This window comes from Aedes albopictus, unplaced genomic scaffold (genome assembly GCF_035046485.1).
Source record: "Aedes albopictus strain Foshan unplaced genomic scaffold, AalbF5 HiC_scaffold_135, whole genome shotgun sequence".
Lineage (NCBI taxonomy): Eukaryota > Metazoa > Arthropoda > Insecta > Diptera > Culicidae > Aedes > Aedes albopictus.
The window spans coordinates 1-25,167 of record NW_026916757.1 but is presented as its reverse complement, the minus strand read 5'-3'; the positions used below and the strand labels follow the sequence as shown (position 1 = coordinate 25,167).

Here is a 25,167-nt window from a genome sequence, read left to right as displayed (position 1 = left end):
GATCGCGAAGCGATGGAAGAACTGTACAACGCTAAGGACACACGAAAGTTCTACGAGAAGCTGAACCGCTCGCGCAGAGGCTTTGTACCACAAGCCGACATGTGCCGAGATAACCACGAGAATATTCTCACGAGCGAGCGTGAGGTGGTCGAGAGGTGGCGGCAGCATTACGATGAGCACCTCAATGGCGACGTTGCAAGTACCGAAGGTGGCGTGGTAACAGATCTTGGAGTATGTGCGCAGGACGAACGACTTCCAGCCCCTGACCTCCAAGAGATTGAAGAGGAGGTTGGCCGGTTGAAAAACAACAAAGCCGCTGGAGCAGATCAACTACCAAGCGAGCTTCTAAAATACGGTGGAGAAACACTGGTGAGAGCACTACACCAGTGTTGATAAAATCACACTCAAAGCACACTCATGAACCGCTCCTGCGTGAGCAAACTCGCGCGCGATTCTGAATCATTTTCTCACGCGCGAGATTTTCATGCAAAATCTCGCTCTCACGAGTCAAGCGCTGAAATCTCGTTCGCTTGTAAAACGAACCCAAATCAATTTGAACGGCATCCAATGTTGTTGTACGATAGGTTTGCTTTTGTTCCATCATATAATCTTTAAAACATCGAAGTAAGTAATAAGAATACCAAGAAATAAAGCAATGAGTGAATTTGCGAGTCAACTCATGCATGATTTTTTCGACGGTGAGTTTGGCGAGTCAAGAATCGCGCGTGAAACAACTCAAGCATGAGATTTGAGAATTTGAGTTTTTACCAACACTGCACTACACTGGGTCATTACCAAGATTTGGGAGGAGGAAGTATTATCGGAGGAATGGATGGAAGGTATCGTGTGTCCCATCTACAAAAAGGGCGACAAGTTGGATTGCGGGAACTATCGCGCGATCACACTACTGAGCGCTGCCTACAAGATACTCTCTCAAATGTTATGCCGCCGTCTATCACAGATTGCAAGAGAGTTCGTGGGGCAATATCAGGCTGGATTTATGGGTGAACGCGCTACAACGGACCAGATGTTCGCCATTCGCCGCGAATACAACGTGCCCTCACATCACTTGTTCATCGATTTCAAATCGGCGTATGATACAATCGATCGAGAACAGCTATGGCAGATTATGCACGAATACGGATTCCCGGATAAACTGACACGGTTGATCAAGGCGACGATGGATCCGTTCAGCTGCATAGTTTCGCCGATGATATTGATATTATTGCTCGTAAATTTGAGACGATGGAGGAAACGTACATCCGACTAAAGAGTGAAGCCAGGCGAATTGGATTAGTCATCAATGTGTCGAAGACAAAGTACATGATGGCAAAGGGCTCCAGGGAGGAATCACCGCGCCCGCCACTTTGAATTCATATCGACGATGATGAAATCGAGGCGGTTGAAGAATTCGTGTACTTGGGCTCACTGGTGACCGCCGACAACGACACCAGCAGAGAAATTCAGAGGCGCATTGTGGCAGGAAATCGTTCTTACTTTGGACTCCGCAGAACTCTACGATCGAACAAAGTTCGCCGTAACACGAAGTTAACCATCTACAAAATGCTGATTAGACCGGTCGTCCTTTATGGGCACGTAACATGGACCCTACGTGCAGAGGACCAGCGTGCCCTTGGAGTTTTCGAACGGAAGGTGTTGCGTACCATCTACGGCGGAGTGCAGATGGAAGACGGGACTTGGAGAAGGCAAATGAACCACGAGCTGCATCAGCTGCTGAGAGAACCAACCATCGTCCATACCGCGAAAATCGGGAGGCTACGGTGGGCGGGTCACGTCATCAGGATGTCGGATAGCAACCCGACTAAAATGGTTCTCGAGAGTCATCCGACCGGTACAAGAAGACGAGCTAGGTGGGTCGACAAAGTGGAGGACGATCTGCGGACCCTACGCAGAGTGTGGAACTGGAGACAAACAGCCATGGACCGAGTGGAATGGATGCGGCTATTATGTACAGCAGAGGCCACCCCGGCCTTAGCCTAATTGGTAAGGTAAGTTGTTGACGTTGATGGTGACACCTGCCGTCGAGGAGCGATCTGCAAGATCATCGAGCTTGCTCTGCATATCAGAGCGCCGTTGAGCTAAGAGAGCAACGTCATCAACCAGTTCAAAGTCGTTTAGGTGCACCATGGTATTGGGCTGCCACAGCAACCTACGATTTGGTCCACGATCAATCGCACCTACAAGGATGTCGGCGATTACGATGAGGAACAGTAGCGGTGAAAGTATACATCCTTGCCTCACTCCAGCAACGACTCAGATGGAATAGAACAAAACACCGTTATGCAGTACTCTGCACGAAAATGCCCTATATTGTGCTTCAATGAGGCCGATGATTTTCCCAAAGAGACCCTTGCGCCTGAGGGCTTCTCACATGTTTCCGTGATTGAGTAATCGTAATCAATGAACACTAAGTAGAGAGACTCTTGGAATTCATTGATTTGCTCCAGGATGATACGGAGCGTGACAATATGGTCCACACAGAATCGTTCGGCACGGAATCCTGCTTGCTGCCGTCCGAGAGTTGCGTCAATATCTTCTCCTGTGTCCGGTTGAGAATAACTTTGCAGAGGACTTTGAGAACGATACACAGTGTCTCGTTGTCAATATCTGCAAAATACGAGGGCAGAGCTGTGGCTATAGCTGTAAAGGCTGCATAATCATGCTGAGCGTAACGGGTTCGATGCCCGGTCGGTCCAAGATCTTTTCATAAAAGAATTGTCCTTGACTTCCTTGAGCATAGAGTATCTTCGTTCCTGCAACACGATACACACATGCAAAATGCTCAGTGCAGAGGAAGCTCGCAGTTAATATATGTGAAGTTGAGAGACAGACTTTTCCTCAGAGGAGTCGGAACGCCAAGAAAAAGAAGAAGACAATCTTGTTGAGTTTCTTGGGATTTCCGATCACTACTAACAAGTGGGAGCAACCACGATCTTCCTGGATTGGATTGTTCCAGTTCGTGGGAGTCAGAGCCACTTTAACACAAAGTCATTGCTCTGTAGCCTTACGCTGTCATGTAACATCGGAGACTTTGAGATGATTGACGTTTAAGGCATTTTAGTCTCCGTTTAGTCATCGATCTGCTGACGCTGCACGCGTATATTTAGGCTTTGGGCATTTGCTCCTGACATGTGTAAGATATCACAACTTTTCCCTTTGCCTGCAAAGAATTGTCGCCAATCGATGCAATCGTTTATGTAGTCCGCATAGATTTCAAGGTCAACGTTGATTAATCGTTGTGCAAGCAAGGCATAATCCAGTTTTGTATCGACAGGGAGATTCTCGACAAAATCCTGCATAAGGATTGGATTGGTCAAGTATGTTTGTTGACCAATCGAAACTAAATTAGTTCAAAAAAGGTTCTGGGTCATTTGGCCGAATGTCGTTTGGCCGAAAAAGGAATGATAAATTTAAGTAATCATGCCACAGTTCTCTATATCAGTATAACTCAAAAGAACAGCCTATGAGTCAAACAAGGAAAAATCTTTGACAGAAATATTCGCAGTTTAAACGTCAACTGATCGCTTCATAATCAAACTAGAAATAATAGCCTATGATTGAAAGAAGGAAATATTTCTGATGATCATACTGGCAGCTAGGATGCTATCCGGAGTTTCCGTCTCGTCTGAATTCTTTTGATCATAATTCGGCCAAACGAAACGTCCCTTTCGGCCAGATGGCATTTCGCCAAATGGCCGCCGGACACCCCCAAAAACTACGAACAGTCATTCCGAAGTTAACAACACTCCAACATTTCCGGTCATGGATCCGGAGTTGTCCAATCTCCAATCATCAAGGAAAGATGGGAGCTCCTTGGGGGCTGCTAGCTTTAGCGGATTAGTAGCTGGTAGGCAGATAGTTACGCTTAGAATTGCTTGTAATTTTCTATACAGCTATTAGGTGATTCTCTACCGGAATACTGCAAGTGTATGGATATTTGCTTTCTCGATCCAGGGTCAATCTAAACGGCTAGTTTTAAATCACCCAACGTTTCGACCGGTTTTGTTTGGCTTTTATCAAGAAAACTACATCTTCTACAGGTTTGAGAAGTGTATTTGTGGTTTTTATGTTGTATTGGGGTATTTGAACAGCTTGATATTCTCTCTTTAGGATCTCGGATATGGAATGGTTCAGTATCAGGATGTTTGGCATAAATTTGTGTATGGCATCGTTTGGTATCTGACTGTTTAGTGCTTGCGGAGTTTGCTGCCAATACTGGAAGGATAGTTTTTGTTCATGGATCTGGTTGCGATGGTTGTTGTGGTGGGTGGCTAAGTTACATGTTGTGATTGGAGGGAGCTATCGTGATGAACACTGCTTGGTTGTTCCCGATGTGCTAATTAGTCTGTTCATTAATGACCAGGGGTAGTTGTTCTGCCGTAGGATTCGGAAAATTGTGTGTTTGAGTTGTTCCTTTGACCACTTAGTGGTTAGCTGTGTAGCTCGGTTCCACTATTGAAACAAGTAGTAGGCAGTTGGGTTTACCTATTGAGATTACAATCATATTCTAAAAACTATTCCATCATATTTATCTGAATCCGTTTGTCTCGATTTCGTCAAAAATCGATAGTGTTCTAGGGCAACTATGGGAAGTAGAGGATTAAGCTCTATGCAGTGGCGTCGCGTAACCTCACTTTTTACCTGTGCACTGACCCTAAAACTTGCAATTGCATGGAATTTATGATCAAAATTGAGATAGAAATGGATGAAAGCAGCTATTCTCGTCATTTTCTACTTATTACAAACAAATTTGTTCAAAAAATTCAAGATTTTATACTTGGTGCACAGGTAGATTTGAGGTTAGCTGGCTCTATGTTCATTGCGTGGAAGGAATGATAATTCAACAGACGTCCTTCAGAGATGGGCTTGGAATATCACTTCGTACGGGGCTGTTCATAAACCACATAGACTTCTTGGGAGGAAAGGGGGGGGGTCTAGTCAAAGTCTACGCTCCATACACATTTTCAATTTTTTGTATAAACAAAAGTCTACAAGGGGGAGGGGGGTCTGAGATAACCAAATTTTGGTCTACGTGGTTTATGAACATTCTCTACTCACGATTCCATTATTCTGGTGTATGACTAGGGTACCCAGGAAAGTTAGTACTCCGGCCTTCTCGTCCTCTGCGGTCATAGATATTGACGGTCGAGCTATTGATCGTAGTTGTTAAACACAGCAAGGGTACTTTGGACTAATACATACATACATACATTTATTTGTTCCACATCATTAAGACAAGACATAATCAACAATAGTACGCCACAATACTCGGTTTGTGGCTGCCGCTCTCCATCCTCGGTCACGCCCAATGCTCGCCAAGTCACGCTCCACCTGGTCCGCCCATCGTGCTCTCTGCGCTCCACGTCTTCTTGTGCCAACCGGATCCGTTGCAAACACCAGCTTTGCAGGGTTGTTGTCCGGCATTCTTGCAACATGCCCTGCCCACCGTATCCTTCCGGCTTTGGCCACCTTCTGGATGCTGGGTTCGCCGTAAAGTGCAGCGAGCTCGTGGTTCATCCTTCTCCGCCACACACCGTTCTCCTGCACACCGCCGAAGATCGTTCTTAGCACGCGTCGCTCGAAAACTCCGAGTGCTTGTAGGTCCTCCTCGAGCATGGTCCATGTCTCGTGCCCGTAGAGGATTACCGGTCTTATTAACGTTTTGTACATGGTGCATTTGGTGCGTGGGTGAATCTTTTTCGACCGCAGTTTCTTCTGGAGCCCGTAGTAGGCCCGACTTCCGCTGATGATGCGCCTCCGAATTTCACGGCTCACGTTGTTGTCAGCCGTCAGTAAGGATCCGAGGTAGACGAATTCCTCCACCACCTCGAAAGTATCCCCGTCTATCGTAACATTACTACCCAAAAGGATCCGGTCGTGTTCGGTTCCGCCTACCAGCATGTACTTTGTTTTTGAGGCATTCACCACCAGTCCGACCTTTGCTGCTTCGCGTTTCAGGCGGGTGTACAGTTCTGCCACCGTTCCAAATGTTCTAGCGATAATGTCCATGTCGTCCGCAAAGCACACAAATTGACCGGATTTCGTGAAAATCGTTCCCCGGCTGTTGAGCCCGGCTCGTCGCATTACACCTTCCAGCGCGATGTTGAAGAGTAGACATGAGAGTCCGTCACCTTGTCGCAGTCCCCGGCGAGATACGAATGAACTGGATAGTTCACCCGAAACCCTTACGCAGTTTTGCACACCGTCCATCGTTGCTTTAATCAGTCTAGTCAGCTTCCCAGGAAAGCCGTTTTCGTCCATGATTCTCCATAGCTCTGCGCGGTCAATACTATCGTATGCCGCTTTGAAGTCGATGAACAGGTGGTGCGTTGGGACCTGGCATTCACGGCATTTCTGGAGGATTTGCCGTACGGTAAAGATCTGGTCCGTTGTCGACCGGCCGTCGATGAAGCCGGCTTGATAACTTCCCACGAACTCATTTGTTTTAGGTGACAGACGACGGAAGATGATCTGGGATAGCACTTTGTAGGCAGCATTCAAAATAGTGATCGCCCTGAAGTTCTCTCATTCCAAATGGTCGCCTTTCTTGTGAATGGGGCAGATTACCCCTTCCTTCCACTCCTCCGGTAGCTGTTCGGTTTCCCATATCCTGACTATCAGCCGATGCAGACAGGTGGCCAACTTTTCTGGGCCCATCTTGATGAGTTCAGCTGCGATACCATCCTTACCAGCTGCTTTGTTGGTTTTGAGCTGGTGAATGGCATCCTTAACTTCCCTCAGCGTGGGAGTTGGTTCATTTCCGTCCTCCGCTGCACTGGCGTCGTCGTTCCTTCCGTTGCCGTGGGCTCCCGTGCCTACGTTCTCCACGCCGTTCAGGTGCTGATCGAAGTGCTGCTTCCACCTTTCGATCACCTCACGTCCGTCCGTCAAGAGGCCTCCGTCTTTATCCCTGCATATTTCGGCTCGCGGCACGAAGCCGCTGCGGGATGCGTTGAGCTTCTGATAGAACTTCCGTGTTTCTTGGGAACGGCACAGAAGTTCCATTTCTTCACACTCCGCTTCTTCCAGGCGGCGCTTTTTCTCCCGAAAGAGGCGGGTCTGCTGTTTCCGCTTCTGTTTGTATCGTTCCACGTTCTGTCGAGTCCCTTGCTGCAGCATTACCGCCCTCGCTGCGTTCTTCTCCTCCAAAACCGTTCTGCACTCTTCGTCGAACCATTCGTTCCGTCGATTCCGTTCCACGTACCCGATGGTGCTCTCGGCTGCGTCGTTGATGGCTGGTTTCACTGTACTCCAGCAGTCCTCCAGAGGGGCCTCATCGAGCTCGCCCTCGTCTGGCAACGCGGCTTCGAGATTCTGCGCGTATGCTGAGGCGACATCCGGTTGCTTCAGTCGCTCTAGGTTGTACCGTGGCGGTCGCCGGTACCGTACATTGTTGATGACGGAGAGTTTTGGGCGCAGTTTGACCATCACCAGATAGTGGTCGGAGTCGATGTTGGCGCCACGATAGGTCCTGACGTCGATAATGTCGGAGAACTGCCGTCCGTCAATCAGAACGTGGTCGATTTGAGATTCTGTCTGCTGTGGTGATCTCCAGGTGTAACGATAAGGGAGGCTGTGTTGGAAAAAGGTGCTACGTATGGCCATATTTTTGGAGGCGGCGAAATCAATGAGTCGTAGGCCGTTTTCGTTCGTTTGCTGGTGGGCGCTAAACTTACCAATCGTCGGTCTGAATTCCTCCTCCTGGCCTACCTGAGCGTTCAAATCTCCTATGATGATCTTGACGTCGTGGCTTGGGCAGCGGTCGTACTCGCGTTCGAGCTGCGCGTAAAATGCGTCCTTGTCATCATCAGTACTTCCGGAGTGTGGGCTGTGCACGTTTATTATGCTGAAGTTGAAGAATCGGCCCTTGATCCTCAACCTGCACATTCTTTCGTCGATCGGCCACCAACCGATCACGCGCCTCTGCATATCACCCATCACGATGAAAGCTGTTCCCAGCTCGCGTGTGTTGCCGCAGCTCTGGTAGATGGTATGATTACCTCTAAACGTTCGCACCATGGATCCTGTCCAACACACCTCCTGCAGCGCTACGATGCCGAACCCGCGGTCCTTCAGTAGATCGGCGAGTATGCGGGTGCTCCCAATGAAGTTGAGAGATCGGCAGTTCCACGTACCGAGTTTCCAATCGCAAGTCCTTTTTGTTCGCTGGGGTCGTTGCCGTTGGTCTCGGTTCGTATTATTCTGTTGCTGATTTTCCGTTACAATGGGTTTTTGCGGCTGGCTCGTAGGGCCTGACACCAACCCCCTACTTTCCGGAGGACCATAGTGCACAGTTGAGCTTAGAGTCCTTCCCTGGCACTCGGACGTAGATCAGCCGCCCCTAACATGGGGATCAGACGCTGTTGTGAGCCGCTCCTCCTGGAGAACAGACGCTCAGGTTTGCCGAAGCAAACCCCCCCTTCCCTGTCAGCCTACGACCAAAGGTCCCACCGGGGTTGGTTACCCGATCTTCCCTAAGGTTGCTCATAGTTTCCGGCCGGTACCGCGTGGAGGTAGGGATAGGAGTTGCTGGGCAGAGGCTAGTGGATCACAATGGGATCTGAATTGCGCAGCATACCCAGCCTTTACCGTGACTTTGGACTAATATTATGGATAATACGAGGAACATTCGAGTAACGGGTACACACACATTCCACTGCATTAATGATATGTGATATCTATCACGTTATACAGTATCACAGTAGGCCTGGCCGCTTCAATACTTGTAATGCATCACTGATTCACTGCAAGTATTGATAATGACAAGAAAAATGATAGAAGTAGTCGATTCTATCATTTTCCAGGATTCTTCCATGATGTCTGTGTATGTGTAGACAAGACTAGACTAGATATATATCTATGATTTCCGAAGAAATTTGTTGGCGATTCTAGCAATATTTTCTTCTGTAAGCATACTCCTATTGTTTTTCTTAGAAGTCCATTTAGTATTGTATTGTATTTATTTAGTTATGTCATAAGTATTTTGTAAAATATTCTAAAATTGAACATTATATAGGATACCTCCAATAATGTTTCCAAAGATTCCACAATCAAATTTTAAATAACAGAAAACCTTTACAAATTTCTTGAAAAAATATCCCGATAATCCCCTAGAGATCGCTGTAGTGGATTTTCAAGAGAGTTATTGAATTCAAGATTTGTTTTTCCAACAATGTAATTATCAAAATTTTAGTAGGATTTTATACAAAGATGGAAACTACAACAACAAAAACTCTGGAAGAACCTGGCTATCAGTATTTTTTTCGAGGGGAGGGGTGAGAGAAAATTTAAATTTGTTTCAGTCATACTTTTCATTATCAGGACATATTTTATTAAACCGAACAGCTCTTTTCCTGGTAGATTCGCTAGAATAATTCCTCGAGATGTTCTTGTAGAAATTTGATTAAAATTTTACATCGTTCGAGTTAATATTTGCTATTTTTCTGTGACTTTGTTCAACAATATAGATCACCGCTACCAGCCCTGGGCTTTGCTGTTAGCTTCAGCTCCCTAATAGCATTTTGATTGTGCTACCTTACCTGCACGTTTTCATCGATCAAAAAGTGCAGTTCACTTTTTGACTTTTCTCTAGTCAGCAAATGATATAGGTAAAGCCAACCACCTGGACGACGACGACGACGACGACGACTCTGCTGAACGCGTGTGGCTTACCTCATCGCGCGAGTCTCCTCGCTTGGTATAGGCCGCCTGCTGCCACCTTTCCTTAGTCGATTGGATTGGATAAGTCATATAAAAGCGAAAAGAAAAACACAACAACCACCACGACCACGGCGCAGTTTGCAAGATGTAATCGCAGTAAGCGATTCGCGGCGTTATACCCCTTCTACTTAATATACTTTCTGCAAATTTGCGGCCTACTCTGTGTCTCTTCGGAGCTTCTTGAACCTCTTCGATCGTGAGGTCTAGTGTGGCAGATAAATGTTGACTTTATCAAAAACGTCCAATCTTCTTGACGGAAAGCTGTCTCTAAACTTTTGAACTTTGACTTTTCAGTCTACAAACACCCACACATCGAAAGATTGTTGCAATTTTGCAATTTCACATTTCCGTTTCGTTTTGGTTGTTTCAATACCAACTTTTATCCATAATTGCTATCGGAACACTTTTCACCGTGGCACTTATTCGTCATCGTTGCCCCGCTGCCATATCACAACACCCCATCTACCCATCCCATCCCCACAGTCCGATATGCTTGCTGCTGCTGCCTACCCCGAAAGGAAGTTGATTTGTGTCACGCAAAATACCTTAGCCTCAAGTCATCCACTTACCCCTGCAAATCAGGAGTGCACTAATAGTTGACCAGCTCTCTTGCTACTGCAGTTGCGAATCTCACTCTAGGTTGTCCTGAAAATCCCAAGGCATTTGCCACTTTCTGGTCACTTCCGATTTCTCTCGGCTGCTCACTCCGCCTTGGTGTCGTGTCGCGCACTACCAGCCAGCGTACCGTACCGTACCGCGATTCGACCGAACTAAGACCGAGCGCTTGATTGTGTGTTTATTGCGCGACGACCAGCAGCTTGCTTGTCCTGCTGAGAGGCTTTGACGCTGATGGTGGTATTCCGTTCCGTTCCGATGGAGCGATTCCAATGTTTTGTTATGAGGGTGCAAGTTTTCGCATAAAAGTTTCGTCGTAGACTGGATGGGTGCTTGGTGCTTGGTTCGGACTGACTGACTGATTGGATGACTAACCCCCCTACTGATGATGACACCATCACACGGCAGTGACGATTGAGAACTGTCAAACTCACCCAGCTGATGATGATGATGGCTAGAAGGCAATCTGACGTTTGATCATCTTTCTCTGTTTCGCTGCCGAGGAGGATAGGACTGTTTTCATACGGAAACGTTTCCCTATGTAAATATTAAACACAAAATTGCTATCTTCTGTGGCTGCTTGAGAGAGAAGGGTGATGAACGCTAGATTGCCTTAGAAACGAAAACAAACCAAAATCCGTGAATCAGTGCGCCCAGTTAGCGAAAAGTTAGCAAACGTTCTCCTTATTTTAAAATTATTGTACCACTTTTTATGTGAAACCTCTGTTTCTGTTTGATTTTGCTTTTGTATTCATTTGTATTTTTTTAGTTTTACGCTTCAAAATTTGGACTCTTGACCTGGATGACGATATTATAATATTATACAATGCTGATACAGATTATCGTTTTCTAATAGTTCATAACATCGTACAATGTAAACAAATGATATCTCAAATCACATGGATGATAACAGGTATTGGACTATTTTACGATAGACTGAATGGGTTGTTAATTATCGTAATAATTCAAATACGCATTTTGTTCACGAACAGAAATTTTGAGGTATCATGCTATACTGCCGTCCTACGCATAATTGTCCCATGTTATATGGGAATTCCATATAACATGGGACAACTATGCGTAGAACGGCAGTATAATTGCCTCATCATTTTATAGGTCATCTTTCAGCACATCACATAGCAATGTCACCAAAAATGTCACCATTCGAAAGTTTCTTGTACAAGCAGGGGTCAGCATCACATTGGTTGAATCCTTTTTCGCCACAAGAACTCGATCTTCTTCTTTGTCCTCACTGAGACAAAGCATGCATCCCAGCCTTTGATCTCAGCCTAGTGTTCTATGAGCACTTCCATAGTTTTTAACTGGGAGCATCTTTTGCTCTCTTCGTGTGGCATCTACGAAGATTCTTTATGCTTGTCTCTATGCCCCAGGAAGTCAAGGAAATTTCCTTTATGAACATGTCCTAGACCGACTGGGAATCGAACCCGTCGTCCCCAGCATGATCACTGATCATTGATCATACTGGATACAGGTGTATATAGGTATGATCATCTGCCACTTGATTTTATTTGTGGAATCCAACGCCTCTTTGGGATTCTTCGGTTCTCGTCCTTCCAATTCAGCTGGGCTGTAATGAAGGTAAAATATTTTCACTCACGACATCATTCGGATCATTTTCGTGATTGCTTTCAATTACGCTGAGAATAGTTCATGCATCTTCCCAAATAACATTTTCATTAGATAGAGAGAGATCATCATCAAACTTGTCTGTATGATCGCTCATCAAGGGAAAAAGCACTTCACTTTGTTTGCTATGAATGAAATCGGGTAGGTCTTCGATACTGCACTGTATCCTACGAACTTTTACTTGATTGCTTTTCTCATTCAATTTCATCCGATTTTCTCATGAGATGTGACATTAATTATCGTGTCCAAGATTATAGGCTTCTGGCCAAACCATCGATGGTACGGTGTTCCTTCAATTGTTATGAATGAAAGAGTTTGCAGAAGTAATTCAAGCTACAGTTTTATGATGTTTTCGAGATTTTTTTCCCACAAGTTTCGCGGAATTGGGTTTTTAAATTAAGAAAAATGTAATGATTTTTTTGATTTTATACGAAAGAGCACATTTTTCTGAACCACCATGATTTTTTTCAGATTTTTAGAACTTCGTTTTGGTACCTAAAATCGCTTTCGAAGAGATTTTTCGAAATCACCCTTTGACAGCTGACCAACTACTTGACAGCTCCGCCCAGTACAAAATGCGACGAGGGGTGATTCGACAAATCGCTCCCATACAAACTTCAAACTGATTTTTAAATAGGTTCCCGGGCACCAAAATTCATGAAAATTTGGATTTCGGCTCAGTTTTGCATGCAGATTCTGAATATGGAATTATCTCAACACCGCTAAAGAAGCCAACTGTTACTTTTTTTTTAGCTTTAGCTTAGCTTAGACTGACTATACTGTACATGTCAATGATTGCTCCTCCGTGATTGATCTGAATTCTGAATTGGTATGAATTGCACTGAGATCCAATTGAATAAAGAGCTAGGACATGCCACTTATCCTCAAAGTGCAATTTAACCCTCCTTTGGGATTAGGGTTATTTTTGACCCAAACCACATACTACGCCTACGTCTGTGCCCAAACCGTATACTACGTCAGCGTGATGCAAAAGGAAGGTTAAGCAGCTCAAACATTTTGGATCAATACGGGTGCCGGCCAAGTCCTTACAGTCAGTTACGAAGGGACAGGAATGCTAGTGTATGATGGTTGTTGCCACTAGAGACCTAGAGCACTCTGCGTCCACACAACCAGCAAGGATGGGGCATTTTGTTAGTAGGGTAGGATATGAGACCTTGGAGTCACCCTTGGTCGGTGATGTGATCCTTGAATAGGGGATATATTTAGGTAATAGATTGTATGCTGATTATTCTGAAGAAGAATCGGCACAGTTCGCTTGGTTGCATAAATTGTACGCGTTATATGGTAGATTGACACGTTTCTGTGAAACTTTGAAGGAAGGGGGAAATGGATTTTTCTGCATACGAATCAGAAGCGGTAGGCACTAGACCACCAAGCCCGTTTTGTCTTTTTCTCCGATAAAAAAGCAGATTTTTGATTATGCGTTTAACCTATTTCTTCATAACATCTTATTTCCCCAGGAAAAACAATCAATCGAAAGTGTGCGAAGAGGCAAAGCACCGCCTGCAGCAGCTATGCCTTACCAACTTTGCTACGATTGCCAAGGAACTGCACGGCCAGGACCCGTACCAATTTCTCCGTGCCTACACGGCCGGCTTGCAGGAATTCATCGAGGCGTTCACTTTCTGCGAGTACGTCGGCTCGTCGAACATTTCCCACTGGAACACGATCCAGGACATGCTGAAGAACAAGGTTCAGCCGGAGCAGCCCAAGAAACCGAACGAAAAAGCCGAAGGAGAGGCGTCTTCTGACGAGGAACCGGACAGTAAGCCGGAGCCAATCGACATGATGTGCCTGATGCCGCCGATGGAGTTCGTTCTGGGCGTGGGCGATCTGACTGGCGAAGTCATGCGGAAGTGCATCAACTCGCTCGGTTCCGGTGACGTGGACAGTTGCTTCGATCACTGTCGGTTCCTGCAGGAACTGTACAAAGGGTTCATGTCGGTGAGCAATGCCAAGAATCGGGAGTTCTCGCAGAAGTTGTTCACCTTGCGCCAAAGTCTCCTGAAGAGCGAAAACGTTTGCTACAACGTAAAGGTTCGTGGCGGCGAGGCAGCCAAGTGGGGCAGCACCGACGATTCGGCATTCGCCGGAATCAAGGACCACGCAGAGGACGACGAAGGAGTTTTCTTTTAGTTCAGGTAATTAATTACAAGTTTATTTGCATTAAATACCATTTCTTTCTGTCTTGAGTGGCATTATACACATGAATTGGAATAAATTTCGTGAGTTTAACACGATCAGTAAACGAAATTGCACACGGGAAACTTGCCTCAGTCGATCCACTTATCATGTGTCCTCCGTTTTCGGAGGACGGGCGAAGGAATTGCGTTTGATGGATTCCACCAGCCATTTGATGCCTTCATCAACTCCCTCCCTGAAAAAGATGAAAGGGAAAAATGTTGGTTTAGTAGAAAAAATGAGAAATGTCCTTACAACAGGTTCGATCATAAATCGATAATTACGTCATAATAAGTTTCAATTGATCTAATGTTTTTTCTCAAAGTTAAATCTGTCCGCACTGTATTACAAGTTTTATTTTGTGTTAAATTGTAAACATTTTAAAGTTTAATGCACATTTATAGTGCTCTGGAGTAAAAGAGCACCTTGAGATCCCAGCAATCTCATTTTTGATTGCCTACTTTCAGGTCATTTCGGGCAAAATCAATTATCAGATAAGTGAATCGTTCCCTATCAGGGACATCACAATGCATTGGCGGAGCTAGCTTTTTCTTTTTTCTTACTCACTCTCCTAAACAAACACGAGAAAGAGAGGGATGCAAGAGGGGGCATGTGCCCCCTCTTTCATCCTTCTTTTTCTCCTCTTTGAGTGAAAAAAAAGAAAGAGCTAACTACGCCAATGTTAAAATGTAAACATCTCTTATTAAAACCTGAATCAGAAGGCCTCCGTAAGATTAGAAATTCCTAGACAAAACATAAATAGTAAGTAGAAAGTAAGTAACGCTGCGAACAAAAAGGCAACCTGTCAGACGAAACACGGTTACAGGATTAGTATGCTCTACCGACTGAGCAAGCCAGGCGCCACGTTACAAACAATCAACATGGAACCCTACAACTGCTAGGGTCCACGTTGGGCGCCATGTTTCAAAAAAAAAGAAAATTAATTATGACAAAGGATTAACATATCACGACACAGGAACCTTACAAATGCACAAATAGGAGACATGATCAATTAGTACAGCACAACACAAACCATGATTGTGTTTGTTATCCAGATGGATAACACCTTCCGATCACAGTATGACGAGGCATCGGGCATCCCGATTCGGGTTTTATTACTAGAAATCTACAACAGGTATTTTTTTCGGCTTTCAGCATATTATGGTTCATCAATTTCCTAAAATGTCACATTCAAAAACACGTTTTAGAAATTCTATATCTTGATGTCCGTGTCAGGGAAAGGTTTGTATCGCTAGTAGATACATAACCGCTGCACGAAATAGCCTGAAAGTTGGTAATCAAAATAGGATTGCATTTCACGGGCCTCTATTCTGCCGGAACCCTATAAATGTTCATTAAAATTAGGGGAATATTCTTGGGGATATTTATAAATTAAAATAAAACATGTAACACAAAGAACGCACGAATATTAAACGTAACACATTAAACAATTATATTTATAACATGAAGCGCTTAAGCTTCGATTCTAAATTGCACAAGCCTTAATTGTAGGCGCACCACTTGTAAGTTTTACACTAATCAATAATATTTTTAATTTCCTCAAGAGTACACTCCGGGCAAAATGCGCATATTCTCGCTGTAACTCCAAATCATCGTTGGCGTTTGAATTAGGGAATCGCGCCACTTGGGCGGTGGCTTCTATATTCGTCTGTTTTCCACTATAACTCAGTCATATTTGAACCAAATGCAGGGTGGCCATACTCGGGAATTTCGGGCAATGCGGGAAAAAGTCGGGAATTTAAATTCGTCGGGAAATATGCGGGAATAAGTCGGGAATTTTGTTTATCATCGGGAATTTTGTACACAGATCAAAAAAAGAGTGCAAAATTCTGTGACATATGATGCACATGATTGGAGCGTGGGATATCACAGAAGTTTACATGACATATCATGTAAAAGTCATAAAATATAATGTAAACTTAGATTATATGTCATGTAATTCACCATGACTCTGTGTAATTACATGACATACAAGGGGGAGTCGCTGAGCACATCTTTACTTGCGCCAATTATTTTCAGTGTGCCACTGGGTATTGAATTGTGCCTCAGTGTGCCCCGAAGTGCCACTGCTTGATGATTCAGACTTTGCTTGGCAACTACCAAGACAACCAACTGTTTGTTTTCATTTTGCAGGTCAAATACACATGGTTGCCTAGTTTTTTCACCCAAACTCAAGTGTCAAAATTGTGCCTCAGAGTGCCTAGATGTGCCACACAGCATATAAGACGGTGTGCTTGGCACCTCTTGGCACAATGTTCCAAGCGACTAGCCCCTTGATGACATATAACACAAATTTACATGATATATCATGTAAACTATCATAACACTAAGTTTACATGACTAAACTGAAGTTTACGTGACGTGTAAATCTCATTAATTTTATCTGTGTAATGTAAACCCAAACCTTATTTCAGTACTTTGCTAACTTCAAATCAAGATTCTTACAAGACTTTACAATTTTTAAATGTCTATGGCTTAGCTGGTTAATGCGCCGGTCTATCGAAAACGGAGTCATGGGTTTGAAACACACCAGAACGTGATTTTTTTTTTACTAATTTATCTCTCAATTTAACAATTAGGGTGCTTGTACCAGTTATCGCACTATCTAAGGAAAACTACTTCTACAAAAATAAGAAGAAGACAGACGAATGTCGTCGATATGTCAAACGATAGATTTGTTTTCATTCTTAACAGGAAAAATATAAAATCTGAGCCAAACCCACTTTTACTATTTATTACGGCGTGTGCCAATGATAGTTCCCGTAACGTGGGTAGATCACCTTAGAACGGTGCGTTACGGTGTAAGATCTACCACATTGCATCAAATTTTAATCTTGCTATTTTACTACCTAAAGTGGTAGCATACCAGATTAAAATTTGATGAATTTTTGTAATGGTTATGTTTTAATTTATTTTTTGTTTTTAACTTCTAATAAACCTTTTGTTTCAGGAGGATTCAGGTAATTTTATTGTATAATAATACCATTTTTTTAAAAAAATAGTAACTGTAACGAGTGTATCACTTATGCCTTATTCTGTATATATTACTTAATCTTTTATTCTCTTTTCAGTGAAGAATCTTACCACCATTCCTGGCGCACTAATCAATATTTTTTAGCAAATCACCGTATACATCACCATAATAATACATGCGAACATGTTTAAATATCTATATCGTTATCTGGAAGCGTTTGGTACGGGAGGTCCACGCTTCCATCTTTCCCCTCGATTTCAAGGTGTAGAATGTTTTCAAATATTTACTATGTTGAAATCTTTCTATCCCTTGAAATCTTCTCTGCGGTACATGCTGCGCAGTTGGCCTGGCCGTTAGACAAGAAAAATGATAGACTTGAAAAGTCTTCATTTTCCAGGATGCATTCAAGTAATGGCTGCGTTAGTGTGAGATTAGATTAGATTAGATTATTACGGCGTGTGCCAATGATAGGAATTTCGGTTCCACTTCGCACTATTTACATGCATTCCTTATGGGATTTGCCATAACTGGTACACTATGGCGCAATAGGGTGCATAGAAGCCGAAATTTTAAGGAAAATGATTTATTTCTATCATAATTTGAGCAAAATGGGAAGTTTAAATGACCGCTGTCATCTTTTATGAACATGATCTTTCGTTCACATATTGGCAGTAGCTTCACCCCAGAAACTAGTCGGGAATTTTCACATATTGTGAGCATGATTCGTGGTCTGGTGATAACCTCCTGTCGCGTTTTTTCTCGTCATCTTTTCTCGGTGAATTTAATGCGGCCTGCATATTGACGAATGACGGGCATGCGTTTTCCAAGGCGGTATGGAATTTTGAAACATGTCTGCTAATTAGGCATGTTAGGTTTTGAAAATTGTGACTCTTATAGTGAAAAGTGAATATTGAAGAAGATTTACATAGGGAAAATAAAAAAGTGCGCTACTAAAGCATGAATGTGATCCACTGAAAAGAAAATTGTAAAATTGTTTTGTTTTTCGCGATTCTGGTGGTGGCGTGGCTCCCGGCACTACGCCACCCAGATAGTTTGTTTGTTTGTTTATTTATTAACGACACTTTACACAATTGTGCATTCGTGTCGCACCCAGATAGTGCAGTGCACGGTGCATTAGCTTCGCGTCAAAAAACTAGTCGGGAAGTTTTACATAATGTGAGCATGATTCGTGGTGTCTAGCGATGACCTTCTGTCGCGTTTTTTCTCGTCGTCTCATCTCGGTGAATTTAATGCGGCCTGCACCTTTCAAGGCGGAACGAAGAAAGTGTGAGTCTGATTTGTGCCGTGAAGGGTTAATCGCCGAGGAATTTTCCTGAAAAACTGTTTGAGACAGTTTGACCGGCGTGTAGTTGCGATGAAACTTCTCCAGAAGGCGAAACGATTGAAATTGGTGAATAAAATGAAAATTGAAATAAGATAAAGTGGGTATGCTGTACAGAAATTGTAGGTGACGTTTTGCGAATTTGAACCAACAAAACTTTGCGGTGACATTGGTGTGCGCGTCAAGACTGTGAAGATTGCATACCGGAAGAACGCATCATGAAAAAATAGAGGCGTGAATACGATCGTCCAAAGAAATGGAACTTGGTGAGATCCTTCTGATTTATTTTTTGTACATTATAATGTTAAATGATCATACATATATGATCTTTCTGATTACACTCTTTATACCACTCTATATATATCAAATACATATCAATTGAAAATTCGCTATTTTCAATATCCGTTCATCTATTGGAAGCTGCTTCAGTTCTGGGCTCTTTCTAAGTTGATGATTGGAAATATAAATGCTTGCAAGGACTTGGCCAGGTGTGTGAAGCTGAGTGGGTCTATGACATTGTAAATAGTAGCGACATCAGCAATGTCAGTGGATACATTCAGCTTTGCAACTCCATCCAAGATTTGTGCAAGTATTCATGCTATGCTATGCTATGCTATGCTATGATCTTTCGTTCACATATTTTTTCTTGTTGATTTGCATCGTTAAAGGTTGAAAATCAACTATGGCGAATTTGAGGTACTATAGCCATAACTGGTACACTGAGCCTAGTAACATTCTGTGCTTTCAAATTGCAAGTTTTCCAGCATTCTTCAATTCCTCCTACAAAGCTTTTAGATTAGGTTAACCTTTTAGTTCATGGATTTTCTAACAGATAAGTAGATTTGAGACAGGCTTCTTGTAAAACGTACAAATTCCTAAATCCAAACATTTGATGATGAATATTGGTTTTCAAATTGCAAATGATTTCTTGTTTGATAGAGAATGTCCAGTTGACTAGCTTCTTATTATCAACATTAGATCTCAAATTTAGGCACTAACATATTATCGATATTTCAAAAAAAAAAACTGATTTTTGAATTGGTTTGGAAAAGGCCTTCAAACGTGAAAAATATCCCAAAAAATCAAGAATTTCGGTAGAAAATTGTAATAGTTTTCAGTAGAACTGCCAAACAATAATTCTAACATTTTTCTTAGAAAATGTTCAATGTAGTCACTTTCTATTCTTTCATTGCCGATTTTGTGTTTTGGTGAAATGTTTGGCGAACTTTGAAGAGAATTTTCTGACTGGAGAAAATTTGTGTCATAATGTTAGAGTTTATATTTTAATGGTTTCTGTAGAAGTTCGTGGTGGTACAATTTTTGTTTCTTGGATGAGTTTTGAGCCAAGTGTCAATTAATATTTTCAACAAAAGATTTTAAAATAATTTCAAAATTTGTTAGTGAAAACCTTCCTGGAATAATTGCTTTTTTTTTTTTTTTTTCTTTATTAAAGAGGCTTTCAGCCAGACGCTGGTTCACCTCTAATAATTGCTTTGTAGGAACCTTTAACGGTATTTTTAGCGAATTTCTGATGCTCCCTGTAATATCAAAGCCATAATAGTAAGAATTTCCGATGTTTTTGAAAAATTACTAAAGGAATTATAAATTTAATCGTTTCGAAAGAACGTCTGGCGGATTTTTTATTACAATATTTATTGAAACATTTAGCAGCTCTTAGAATTTATGACGAAACACTTGAAGAGACTCTTGGAGTGTTTTCAGTAGAGCTAAAAATAATCTAGAAAACCTTCTAGTGTAACTAATGCAAAACTTGTTTGAAATGTGAACTTTGTAAACGTGTTTTGACCTATTTCCTAATGCGAATATGGAGAATTGCCTTATGACAGTTTTGGGGCTAGAAACAGCTCTGCGGTATTTTCGGTGGAAATTGTTAATGAAATCTTGAAAGACAAGAATGTCTCAAGTACTGGAAGAATATTAGCTCATTTCTTGTTCAAAGGCCTAACTGAGCCATTTTTTTTTATTTTCTTTTAGATGGAGAATTAATCCAATGCTTTGAATGCTTATTAATTCGTTTTGAACTCCTAGAGGAATTTAACAAAAAAAAAATGATCATAATTTGTTTGAGAAGTTGTGTTTACTACTCTTTAGATTCCACCAAAAAAAATCAACAAGTAACCAAGTAAGCTATTCAAAAACGTGATTTCATAGGTCCTTAAAATATTTGTTTTTTTCTAAAATTTCTGAAGAATCAAATCACGCTACAAATGTAAGTGCTATTTTCAGGGATAGAGAATACAAATTCAGCTATATTTTTTTTCGTTTCATCCCACCTAAAAGTATTTTATAGAAACCATTTTTTTTAATATTTGAGAGTAATTCTAAGGAGTTTACTGCTAATTCCCTCAGTTTTTTTTAGAGAAATACTTCATAGGAACTTGATCAAACATTTCTCAAGGAGTTAAAAAAAAACTTTGGGAATTCCGACTGAAATAACTTCAAGTATTGATTTCATCTACGTTTCAAACCCACCAGAAAAATAAACTAATTTCCAGCACATGTTTCATGTAAAATTGTTGTGATATATTTGTTAATGTCTCCAAAAAATGTGAACTGTCCTAGTATGACAATGGCACTGTAAATATAGCACTAAGATTACAGATCCACTTAAAAGCTTGGCTCTTGGATGTATTATAATCTCAACAGGTATATTAAGAAAAGTCGGGAAAAATCAAAACTAATGCGGGAAAAATGCGGGAATTTCAATTTTGATTTTGTGTGGCCACCCTGCAAATGACACAACTTTTGGAATGTGGTGAGATAGGTACCTATAGTATCTACCCGTGTACAACATTTCAAGTCAATTGGTTCAAAATTGACTGAGTTATAGTGGAAAACAGACGAATATAGAAGCCACCGCCCAAGTGGCGCGAAACCCTATGACTGCTGTGGCACAGAGCAAGAAATCAGAACCTTTTAAATGTGTAATTCTTTTGAACGTCAGCTATAACGTAGAAAAAACGCCGTGATGCGGCATGCAGCACTCAAACCACTGACGAAGCCACACACCACAATCCTAATTTTCAAGAGCGGTTCGAATGGCGCGATTTGCCCACAAATCCCGCCCCAAACAATGAAAAACAATACATATTTTGCCAATCGTTCTTTGAATTACAGTTTTTAGTAAATGGAGGAAAGCATATTGAACTTCAAGCTTTTCATGGATAAAATAGAGTTATTCCTTCGAAGGGCGCGTATCACCCCGATCTCCCCTATACAACTCACCCCGTCAGCGCCGACACCGGCATCACCAGACAATCCCTCCGTCCAATCAAATGTCCCGCTTCCTGGAACACCGGTTTGATCTCCCGTACCCCCATGCAATCCGGCAGGTCCTGTTTGTTTGCCAGCACAAGCAGCGGGACCCCCGACAGGTACTCGTTGGCAATCATCCTGTCGAACACCTCCTTCGATTCGTGCATCCGGTCCCGATCGTTCGAATCCACCACGTAGATAACGGCATGCGACTCCGAATAGTACTTATCCCACAAGGACTGGAGTTCCTGCTGGCCGCCCAGATCCCAGAAGCTCATCCGGATGCCCTGAATGTCGATCTGGCCAATGTTTAACCCCACGGTGGTGGTGATTTTACTGGGATTCATCCCGCGGTAGTTTTTGGTGAATTTGGTCTTGGCCGCTTCCAGATAGGTCTGCAATTCAAGTGGGGAGATTGATTCATATGTACGATGCCACGCAAATCACTTCGTTCCAGTCTGGGTTGCTTACCGTTTTGCCAGCATTGTCCAGGCCCAGGATCAGTATGCAGTATTCGTCCTTTTGTGTGAGATATTTATAGAATCCGCTGAGAAGTGTGTACATCCTGAATACTGTACAATTTGGAATATTTTACATAAATAACAGAAAATAGCTCGCGAAACCACAGGTTGTGATCGAAAAAACTACTTTGAAGTGATATTGATGATTGTTTTGCTTTTTGGTCGTCATCAAAAATTAGTCATTCTGTTTTGATGATTGTATTAGCTGACAAAACGAGTTCTCAATTTAGTGATGATTGAGTATTGATTGATGCACCAAGCGAAAAGAAGAAGAAGTTTTGACATCCAAGCGGTGTGCCGTCGATTAGATCCTCGTCGCTGATTGGTCGATGGATGTAAACGGCACACCGCTTGGATGTCAAAATTCTTCTTCTTACCGCTTGGTGCATCAATCAATAAGTTTTGTTTCCGTGCATTTAGGGGACTCCGGGGTTAAAAAAATCGTGGGTTATCGTTCCCCTCTGTCCTGTCCTGGCTGGTTTTTTATATGACACGTAAGCCACAGACTATAGTTAAACGATTGATTTTTTACTAGTAGTGTTGAAAATAATCGATATTTTCGTCAAGATTTTCGTATCACAATGGTTTGGGAACGAAAAACATGAATTTAATTTTTGCCGTTCGTCAAAAATTCTAACATTTTGAAAACTCTTGTAAACAGCTCGCTGAATTGTCAAACAAAGTGAGGTTAGATCAGGTGCTTTCAGTACCCTATTTATGACTTTATGACTCTTCCGGGAGTTTATTAAGTAAGAATTCCTCCAGCAGTTCCTGTTGCCGAAGGAGTGTGATACTGTAGTTCTTTGAGCAGATTAGAACTCTGGTGATTGTTTTTATCAGCTAAAACTAGAATATATTGGTTTATTTAATCCATTCTTTTAACGGTGAATCCTGTAATACTTACAATTCTTCAGTAAAATAATCCTGACTTCAGACTCTAGTTTAATTTAAAAACACTTCACTAATACTTTACTTTTGCAAAAAAAAATAAAAAATGAATAACTCTTTTAAAGAAAAACTAGAAAGGACGAGCAAATTCCTTTTAATTCTACTACTGTGCTTATCTTCGGACAGATAGGCCTATTTCGTCTGTGACTTACAGACTTCTTCAGTGTCAAGTGCTCGACTCAGTCGAGCACTTGACACTGAAGAAGTCTGTAAGTCACAGACGAAATAGGCCTATCTGTCCGAAGATAAGCACAGTAGTAGAATTAAAAGGAATTTGCTCGTCCTTTCTAGTTTTTCTTTAAAAGAGTTATTCATTTTTTATTTTTTTTTTTGCAAAAGTAAAGTATTAGTGAAGTGTTTTTAAATTAAACTAGAGTCTGAAGTAACAAGTTCTACTAAAAGCTCTAAAGTAATAGTAAAGTGAATCCTGACTTGGCAACAATATTTATAGGCATCGGTTTAACCCGGATCTGATACGATTTAATTTAGCTCGATTTGAATAGGTCTTAGGTGCTTTCATCGATATAAAATTCGATCAGTTTATTTTAGTAATAGTAGAAATATGGATGATATTTCGGTGGCTTTCAATGATAAAACGGAAAGCCTGTTTTGTAAGCAATCGGTTGTAAATATGTATTGATTTTGTTGAATTTCAACAGTTTCCGCTATAAGAAGCGAATCCAACTGATCGAATATTATATCGACAAAAGCACATACGACCTATTCAAATCGAGTTCCAGAATTCAACGATTCCGCACTTGACTGATTGACTTGACTTGATCGGTAGCTATGATACTGTCGCTTCGTTATTACTTTTCTCCTTTTGTCCTCATACTACAGTGTAGCATGAAGGTAGAATTGCAGATTTTCGCCGCAACATCCTCCCCCCCGTAATACCTCATACTCCACGAGTATTATGTGTTACAAAATTTAGGCGAAAACAAAAAGTTCAAATTTACTCAACTTACAAACAATCCAGCCTGGCTAACGCTTCACTGCGACTGATTCCTATCTGATCGTGTAATTAGTTCTCGCTTACGTTTATCTTGAGAATTTTGACGATTGGAGTTCTGACTAACTTTTTCGTATAGTTCCGAATGTAGTAAAGGATGATGTTTGAGTACACAGCCCTGAACCCCACACTGCTTCACGGTTTTGCATGGCCAGGGCGAGTGACTATTTAAGCAGCAGGGACATACACGATACACACTCACGTAGTTCCATCGCTGTGCAGGTTCTGCTGATCTGAACGTGTGGCAGTATTCAATTCGATGTTCACTCTCGTCGCAAATAGGACACTTTCTTCTCTTTCGCCGACTATTTCTACTATTGGGGTAGTATTTTACTTCACTACTACCAATTTCACTTGACTCCTCACAGGAATCATCTTCATCACGTCCTGTATCTTCAAGTTCAATAACTTTCGTTGTCACCTGACTAGCTGCGATTACAATATCAGCCATGAAGTCAGAGAACGTTGAAAGTGTGACATTGTTACACTTTCGTTTGTGGAAAGCCCATTTTAGCTTCCATTGAGCTGGAAGCTTATCTACCATCTCTTGCAAAAGACATGGGTTCGTTAAATGGTTTTGTAGTCCGGCAACAACAAGATGATCGGTTAAGTTTTGAACAGCGATTCCGAAAAGCATAAGCGAGTTTAAATCTTCTCCGTTCGGAGGTTCTATTTTCCGAACTCTAGCAATTAATGAAGAAATTAGCAGTTCTGGTCTACCGTACAACAGATTCAATGTAGCGATAACTTGGGGTACGCACTCTGGCAATAAAAGCTTACTGCTCACCGCCTGTCGTGCTGGGCCTGTAAGACTACGTTGCAATCTAATGAGGTTTTCCACGTTACTAAATCCACAAGCTTCTGTTGA

General features: G+C 42.2%; 3 protein-coding genes across 4 annotated transcripts in view; 1 reads left to right on the top strand and 2 right to left on the bottom strand.

Moving 5' to 3' along the window:
• The window catches only part of LOC109416353 (calcium permeable stress-gated cation channel 1), a 30,971-nt gene extending 20,263 nt beyond the window's left edge, over window positions 1–10,708 (bottom strand). The window contains exon 1 of one of the 2 annotated variants that reach the window (XM_029874344.2): window positions 10,311–10,708. The gene's annotated coding sequence lies outside the window, so the exon portion shown is untranslated. Of the gene's footprint in view, window positions 1–9,693; window positions 10,167–10,310 lie in introns of those variants that run through there. The other variant, XM_029874345.2, reaches the window with a different exon arrangement.
• Window positions 1–14,277, top strand: part of LOC109416354 (translin-associated protein X) — a 43,580-nt gene extending 29,303 nt beyond the window's left edge. Inside the window, exon 2 of the mRNA XM_029874346.2 lies at window positions 13,485–14,277. Within this exon, the coding sequence (XP_029730206.1) occupies window positions 13,485–14,160 (676 nt within the window). The 3' untranslated portion in view covers window positions 14,161–14,277. The remainder of the gene's footprint in view (window positions 1–13,484) is intronic.
• On the bottom strand, window positions 14,181–22,485 carry LOC115267363 (ADP-ribosylation factor-related protein 1). Its single transcript, XM_029874347.2, has 3 exons — window positions 22,290–22,485; window positions 21,789–22,213; window positions 14,181–14,401 (listed from the first exon to the last, which is right to left on the bottom strand). Exons 1-3 carry the CDS (start codon window positions 22,380–22,382, stop codon window positions 14,314–14,316), a joined length of 606 nt encoding a protein of 201 aa, XP_029730207.1. The 5' UTR covers window positions 22,383–22,485; the 3' UTR covers window positions 14,181–14,313.
• Between the last annotated feature and the right edge of the window lie 2,682 nt (window positions 22,486–25,167).